The 8,353-nt window shown below is 36.6% G+C and overlaps 1 protein-coding gene and 1 long non-coding RNA gene across 4 annotated transcripts; one reads left to right on the top strand and one right to left on the bottom strand.

The window, feature by feature from the left end:
• Positions 1–242: 242 nt before the first annotated feature.
• LOC146646504 (uncharacterized) lies at positions 243–2,703 on the bottom strand. The gene is made up of 3 exons (XR_014908738.1): positions 2,567–2,703; positions 1,498–1,596; positions 243–1,365 (listed from the first exon to the last, which is right to left on the bottom strand). It is a non-coding gene; the product is annotated as an uncharacterized LOC146646504 (long non-coding RNA).
• LOC146646503 (uncharacterized) lies at positions 1,677–8,124 on the top strand. Of its 3 annotated transcripts, none has more exons than XM_085390973.1 (10): positions 1,677–3,036; positions 3,479–3,568; positions 3,928–4,046; positions 4,149–4,565; positions 4,649–4,874; positions 5,054–5,203; positions 5,897–6,114; positions 6,201–6,354; positions 6,436–6,545; positions 7,108–8,124. In XM_085390973.1, exons 1-10 carry the CDS (start codon positions 3,012–3,014, stop codon positions 7,417–7,419), a joined length of 1,821 nt encoding a protein of 606 aa, XP_085247099.1. In that variant the 5' UTR covers positions 1,677–3,011; the 3' UTR covers positions 7,420–8,124. The 3 variants fall into 3 exon arrangements, with proteins under 3 accessions (XP_085247099.1, XP_085247100.1, XP_085247098.1); XM_085390974.1 differs by having other exon boundaries at positions 3,462–3,568; XM_085390972.1 differs by having other exon boundaries at positions 1,677–3,329; positions 3,462–3,568.
• The last annotated feature ends 229 nt before the right edge of the window (positions 8,125–8,353 follow it).

Here is an 8,353-nt window from a genome sequence, read left to right as displayed (position 1 = left end):
AACTATTTGAACTATCATAATTAACTTTCTAATAAATACAACATACTCACTCTCCACACCATACAAAAGAAAAAGTAATATTTTTAAAAGAATTAGCATCTGTCCACAAGACTGTTTCAATTTGTTGTCGTTAGCCGCTAAAGTGCCAAAGCTAATAGGACATGGTTTATCCCGTATTTCAAGAGGTGAGTAAGGAAAATTTTGAATGTCTGAATTAAACTTGTCTAATTCCAATTGTCCTGAGAGAATTAGGTGTTTTAATACAAATTTAACTTCCATTGATGCAACACCTTCAAAAATAACATGCATTATGTCCTGTGGAGTTTGTTTGATCAGGTCAAATGCAGGAACATCAACTAGTCTGCTTCTTCTATTAATTCCATAAGTAGTTTTGAGGGACGCTTTCAATAAATCTGTGCTTGCTTTATCTATTTCAAAACACTGCCTGATATGTTTCTCCAGAGTTCTGTGAACAAACTTCTTCTCCTCAAAAACACTTTGCATATCATCAAAGTTGCATTCACAGTGTCTACATTTGCTATAAGCAAAACCAATCCCTTCTTTAAAGCCAGCAATCTCATGCTGGGCTAGCGTGTCTCCGCAAATGGCTATAACAGCACCAAACAATTCAATTTCACCATTTGACATTTCAATCCTTACACCATTGTAAAGCAGTGATAGATCTTGAAGTATTCTTTTCAGTACAACATCAATACCCCACTGAGAAATGTCACTTGCTTTAGCAATAGCAAGAAGTCGTATTGCAGCTAACTTTGACCTAAATTTTGGATCAATATTTCCTAAAGTATAATAAAACATGACCAATTTGTTTGCAGAAGCATGGGACCCTAAGGGGTTACATATTTCAATTTCATCTGTGTACAGTATTAATTGCAATGCATTTGGCCTCTGAGAAAACAAGGGGTGAGATGTAAAGAGGGACCCGTCTCTAAAATCATAGAAGAATCCCTCTCTGCTTCTTTGTGGTGCAGTGTTCAACATGGTAAAGATTCTCTCATTAGTCATTAACTGCTTTAGACTTTCAATTAATGGTACATAGTAAAAACTTTTGTTCCTTAAGGACATGACCCTTGAAAGACCTTGCTTTACCCAACATATCTTCTGGGATACTACTACTTCCTCGGCGTTGACTGGACAGAACATTTCCCCTATGGCTCTACACTGTCCATATGCAATGGTGGAGAAAGGATCCATGAATTTATCAAATGTAGCCAAAGCCTCATCTTGAAGCTGAGTGGTTCCCTCGGCATTATCTTCAAACACTGTCTTCATTCTTTCCTTGAGCGTATCCAAAAGAACAGCCTGATACTGTTGCACTCCTGAGATGATATGTTTGACCGTTCTCTGTGAAAACATTTGAAACAAAAGTAACTTATTCTGCATTTATATTAAAAAAAAAATTCTGAATTCCATTATGAACAAGTAAGACATTGATTGCCTTATGTAATGTATTGATCCATTAAGACTATAACATACCTGTGATAAGTGGCACTGTTCTTGAACACTGATAGCAAAAGCTGCAGCAGATCTGGTAATATCATGTCTGGTAAAGGATGTTGTAGCAACAGCTTCTTCCTTTAGAGCAGAAAAACAAAGTTAGTCCAAACTCCTGGCCAATTATAGAAATTCCTACATAACAGGTATAATCAGTTACACCTAATGATTGGTCCATTAAAAAACAAAGTGCATGACAGTGATTAGTGTTACAGTTGTGAATATTCAATATAATATAAGATAATATAATATTCATTCTTTGGAATAAAGAAAAAAAATGGAAAAGAAATCAAAGACAAAGAAACAATAAAAAAGGGGTTGTCCATTGTTTTGATGAGGCTAGGGATTGGATTCATGAGAATGAGATTTTATCTTTTTAAATAATGAATTTTTGTTCGCACTTAGATATTAGTTTCTTTACATGTTTGTTGTATTTATTAAATTATTTATGTATTTTTAAATCACGTAATTTAGATTTGCACTTAGAATTTATGTTAGTATTAGTATATGGATATATTTTATTGTATGCATTTATTAATTTATTTAATTTTCAAAAAAATCATTCTTATCCATGTTTTGGCAGTATTTCTAGCCAACAGATTTTTTTACAGTGCTTCCAAATACTCTGTGTCTTACCTGAAACTGTAATTCCTACGAGATACCCAAATTGCTGTCACATTGAACGATTTAAACGCGCTGAGAGTGTCTTTGATGCAAACTTCACCAGGAGACATGCCAGCCGCAGAGTGTGTGCCTTCTCCGGCTGCAGCATAGCCTGTACTATCTACACTGAACTGCTATTCTGTTTATTTGTTTTTCATTTCATCCTGCAGGATGAAATTGTGATTTAAAATCCAACCATGGTGGAAATCGCTTGTAACAGTTTGAAGAACAATATCTAGCGGTATAATATCGCGAGATCTCGTTAAATTTCTCTTGATTAAAAATGGAGAAAATGATTAAAAGTAATATAGGACCAAATACGAGGAGTTAGACATAGCTAAATTTGTCATCAGAAGCCACACTACATTTTATTTAGTTTAACACTTACCGTGATCGGGCTGTCAACAACCTGAGGCTCCTGCACTTCAGGCCAAGATCCACCAGTTGATATTTCCACGGTGCTGGTTGTTGTTGCAGTACTACAGTTGGCAAAGACTGAAACACCAAAATTTTCCGATCCTAAAGAGTGGGATGTTGGGGGGATCCTCCATCCTCTTGGTGGGCTTCCATTCGTCAAATACAGAGGGTGCGTCCGTTTAATGTGGCGAAAGAATGAGTTAAAAACTCTGAAATCTTGTTCACAGCCATCTATTCCACAGTAAACCCAAAAATCCTGCCTTCGACCATGAGCTGCATTTATGTGGCTAAGGAGCACCTTCAGAGTTAAAGAAACAAAGATAAAACAGATCATACATCTCCAGAGCGCCATGGTGAACTGTTTTCGCGCAGTAGCAATGCAGCTTTACTTTACCGCTCTCCACTGAAGGCCACAGATGAGAGTGTGGGACCATGGGAAAGGTAGGCAATTTTAAAAATATATGCATCCTTAATTATCCAATTTTTCAGGTTTAAATTACATCAGTTATATTTATTTTTAGGCAATAAGTGTTTAAGACTGAATTTATATTTTTATTTTCTTTTTTTTTACTTAAAAAAAATTAAATATAAATAATTTTCTGCATGCGCATTCTCAGTTCCTGTCGTGACGTTACTTTCACGCGGGACAAACTCTTTTCCCCTGCTTTGTTAACCATCAGGACCGTTAGGAAGATCAAAATTATTTATCTAAACAAAGTGAACAGTAATTTAAGGTTGGTAACATTAAGTTGATTTGAAAAATACTATGGTACAACGGTGTTATTAAGATAAAGTCGTGTTTTGTGAGGGCTGCTAGTTAGCAATCTAGCTAATGTGTTAACTTTAGCTAAATGTTCTTATTTAAGCCGTAGGATATTTCCAGGTACTGTGAGTGGAGGCTTTGGAACCGAACTAGAGAACTGCTGTCACGGCATGGACAACTTTGACGATGCCATACTGTCTGTGTTGCAGGGTAAGTCTTATTTTTCAGTTATTTTGGTACGTTAGCTAAGCAGCCTTAGCATCTGTTAGCATCATTTCTGAAACTTGGAGCTAGGATTGCACTCTACTCTGAACTTTATCCACATTATAGCCTTGAGCTGTCTTTGCCTAAATAGACTTGGAACATCATTCTTGAAGACAGCCAAAAATAGTTTTATTGCATTCCCAAATATTTGATAAACTGTTTTAAGTTTGACATTTTATCCTGTTAATATTACTTATTGCTAAAATACATTTATTGACAAAAAAAAATGACCTCAATATGTAATAAGCCACGCCCAGGAAAAGAGAAATAAATATCACTTTTGAAGTTGTTTTTCTCTTTTACAGCTGCGAATATTGATGAGGAAACTTTGAGGAGCTTTACCCGGGATGACCTAAAGGATCTTTTTCCGGGCCATGAAAATTTCTTCCGTAGAAAGAAGATTTGGGATTTTATCAGCCAAAAGGTAAATACACATTATACCACTAAGAAGATGATTACTGTCCATATTGTCTAGCATTAATTTGCCTAATTGTGTATTTTTGTTTATATCCCACAATTGTTATAGTTTAAGAGTACTGACCAAGATGCCAACACTTTCCATCGAAGCGAGAGTAACCCCTTAGGCTTTGATGTGTCACAATGTCAGCCTCAAACTTCCACTCCCATTTCCTACACTGCTGACAAAAAAATGAAAATGCCAGACCCACCAGAGTATGTGGTGTATACAGATTCAGAGTTGGACATGGTGCGCAGTCAGTACTTTGCATTGCTCCACAGTGGAAAGGAAAAGGACTGTAGGATGTCGAAGGAGCTATGTTGCAGACTTGTAAGGAACACCGTCACCAGCATGGTTGCAATCCTCCGTGCTAGTCCCATGGGGAAAGAAGTAACATACCCCTCCAAACTCGAAATGAGAGCAATGTCGCAGAAGATTGTCGACTATTACCCCATGTTACGTGATGCTGACACACACATGCCATACGTAAGTCATTCTTTACCCACTACAATATCTAAAATTGAGTGAGATAATAAAATGATGTACAAATATATATTATTTTACCACAGCTGACCATCTACACCAAACTGTACAAACGACTCCAAAATATGAAGTCTCCAAGGAAGAGGCAGGGCTCCATGCCACAACGAGGCAGGCCCAGGAAGACTCTTTTCAGCTCAGATGACACAGACAATGGGACTGAAGGTGACCTAAGTGGTGAAGCAAGTGGTTCAAGTGACTATACCATACTTCTTGAGAGCAATGATGACCTCAGTGAGGATAACTCAAATGCAGGTGTGTACTTTGGTCTGCTGTACTAATGACTTTTGGACATCTAAAACTTCAAAGAGACCACCTGCCCTCAGTTTTCTGTTCAGAGTGCATCACAAGATTTATACAGTGTTGAGTATTTTCCTTAACTTTCTAGCTATTCCCTGTTATTACATTCTGTTCATCTTCTGTTTTTTCCTCAGAGAAAGAATCCCAATTGCCGCTACCCTCCACTGTACCAACTACGTCAAACAATACTACCCTGGCTTTACCACTATTATCCAAGTCAGCCTCATGCTCTGCACCCAGGGCTGATATAGGTCCTTCAACTGCACCTCCAGATGATGTTGTTGGTAAGTCCACCATCACCCTTATCTACCTCTGTCTGACTGTGGTTCCTCTTACAGCTCTTTCCAAAATATGGTTGCAGCAATGAACCCCGTTCTAAGTGTTTATTCCATAAATCATAGTGGTTTGGCATTAACTCGAGTAGGTGTGTAAAATCAACATATGATAGATCCCTCATTCCAGTTTGCCAGTTAGCCATAGTAAGTATTTTAACACTTTGTGTTGTAATGGGTGTTACTCAGTGCTGATTATTTACACATGTAAATCCTCATGCTGGTCACATCTATCATGCCTTATCACAGTGTTTCTGTCATAGATCAAATTACCTAAAATATTTTTATCCATCAGCTCATAATCACTGTTCACACTGATGTGAACGATATACACAGTAAACAACCTTTACCTTATTTTCACCACAGTTTTATTCACGGGCATCTTAAACTGTCGTTTTAATATTTGATTCTGTTCAAACTAACAATTAACATAAATCCATGATCATTATAAGAAAAGGACACAAAGGGAAATGATCAGGACATATAGGGTCAGTTCATTACTCAAACATATTTAACCTAAACATTAATTCTCAGAAATATTATACTTAAAAACAACCATGCAACTAGAAATGACTGATTAGAAAAATCTGAATTTTGTGAAGTCTAGTTACACCATGTCTTACAATTGCTCTTTGCTTTCCCTAGCAGACCATGACAGCCTGAAGATGCAGGCAAGGCATTACAAAACCTTGAGCAACATGTACAGGAAACCCAATGCAAAACCCAACCAAAGTGACGTTGCTCAAATTTTGGACCTGGAGTTTGAGGCCAGACGAACTTTTATTGACGCAGATATTACAAGGGAAGAAGACAGGCCCAGAAAAATATTTGAAGCATACCCGTGCTTCAAAGACATACAAAATGTAAGTTCAACTACCTTCAGTTAAATTCCTTGCTTTCTCTGGATAGGTTTAGTTAGTTTGACTAACTGAGCACAACTTTGTCATAGGCGATGGATGAACTGCGTCGCATCATTGGTGGCTCCAACTGCAAATACATAGATCAAATGAAGGGTCGATGGGCAGAGTTTTGTTCGAAAGTGCAGTTCTATGGCATTTGGAAGAAGGTCCTGAAACCTCCTCTCCCCTTGGATGTACGTGGAGGTAAGTGGCCTTTTCATACATTAAATCCACACATCAGATATGTTCGGATTGCTTTGTTGAGATACTTTTCTCTGTTCACAGTGGATTTTACTGTCACTCTCTTCAATGCACTTCCATCTCTTTTTCCTTCAAAAACTACACCACCAAAGCGGCTGGGAAGTGCCAGTGAGGCTCTCCTTCATATCCTCAAGGTGAGAACAGCTGCAATACCAGCCACTGTAACTTGTACTCCATTTACTTGTATTGTTATTATTAATATTATTATTTTGCTTTTCCTGCTTAATAAGAGTAGGTCGAAGTTCAATTCAGCAGGGATTAAATTACTCCTTATTCAGGATTTCTTAATTGTTATTCAAAACCTACTCCAGAGAGGCAGCACAGAGCAAAAGCACATTGCAGTTAGGATACAAGTAGAAGCAGTAAAATGATATATTTAAAAAGGCCTTCAAAAACTAGAATATGTAACAAAGTTAAAAGAAATTGTTTTAAAAAACAAATGAGAAAAAAAGCACAAATAGACATGATAAAAATGCTGCAAATTAGAGAAAATTCATGCTCAGAATTAATACATTTCCAAAATTTCATATTTATGTAAGTCAGATATTTTATATTTATTTCTTCTATTCCAACAGTAAATCAGTTGGAGCATTCTAAACTCTTGATATTGCTATTTGTGTCTTAAGCTGTTTGGATGCACAGCAACCCTTTCATTGAAAATCTTGAAGAATTTGTCCTTTTTTTGTGCTTTTCTAGCCGGGTGAAGATGCAATGCTATACCTGGAGAAGCGGCCTCTCTCCTCCCCAGTGCTGCTTTTTGATGGAACAACCAGCATTGTTGCTGTAGGAAACATACCAGTGACCACTCTCCCCTTGGAGGATTTCTGGGAAGGAATGTTGGTGTTGATGGCATATTACTACACCTTGCACTTAACATACCCAAAATGTGTTGCAACGGTCCTCTCTGTCATACAAACTGAGGTAATCACTGATGCCATCCATGATCAAGATGCCACTAGTGCATATAAGAAAGCAATAGCTGAGTGGAAGTCGTTCTTTGAAAAATAGGTGAATACCAAGCAGGATTTTATCAGGTCATTTGCAGTTTGTTTAGTTTTGTAGTACGTTTGTACAACTTTGTTCCTAATTTGCCTAGCAATGTCCTGAGAAACGGCTTTACTTAAGATGCTTTACAAATGAAAGTTGTTGTTTTTTTTTCTTAGTGACACTTTACCTGAGGCATGTAAAGTTTTAAGTCAGTAATGCCATTATTTATAACATTGTGAGACTATGTGACTGTCACAAAAGTTTAAGGCCAAAACTGTAATTTTTTTTCTGTGTTTAGGCCTTTTAAAGGGTTGATTTAGACTTTTAGGGATTGTGCAGCAGCCCTATTTTGTTTAAAAAAAAGGATTTTGTTCTCATGAGAGAAATAAATGTTGGCATATCACTCTTGTCCTGGTTGTGATTTCAGTAGAAGCCAAGGAGTAGGAAAAAGGTCTGTTTTAAGGTTTTTTTTGCCTGGATTTAATATTGATTCGGCTCTATTTTAAGATAAGCCAACCTGAATCAAGAAACAAATTAATCATATTTCACTAATATTGAGTAGTTTTTCATAGTATTAGAACTATTTTTCTCGTTGCAGTGCATTCATTTGCTGCAAGTAAGAATTCAAAACATAAAAAAAGACTGTAATTTAGCATATTTAACTAATATTTGGGACTTGATATCAAGTAATTTTATCTTAAATTGAGCTCTTTAAAGCTTATTTTAACCCTCTTCAATTCTCAAATGTGTTCTTTTATTTCTGGATTAAAAAATCTTATTTCAAGATTTCTTATTAAGTAAAATAAACTTGCTGCATGGACAGATAATTTCACTTGTTTTCAGTGCTTTTTGTATCAAATGTAGTATTTTTTTCCTAAATATAGACTAGCCATTTTTGCAGTGTAAGGCATTGATGCTAACCACCACACCACTGTGAAACTGACCATTAAAGGCT

The sequence above is a fragment of the Rhamphochromis longiceps genome, linkage group LG19 (genome assembly GCF_057381845.1).
Source record: "Rhamphochromis longiceps isolate RC_006_pf linkage group LG19, R_longiceps_female_GT1.1, whole genome shotgun sequence".
NCBI classification, from domain to species: domain Eukaryota; kingdom Metazoa; phylum Chordata; class Actinopteri; order Cichliformes; family Cichlidae; genus Rhamphochromis; species Rhamphochromis longiceps.
Note: the sequence above shows the minus strand (reverse complement) of the source record. Positions and strands in the feature narration are given on the sequence as shown.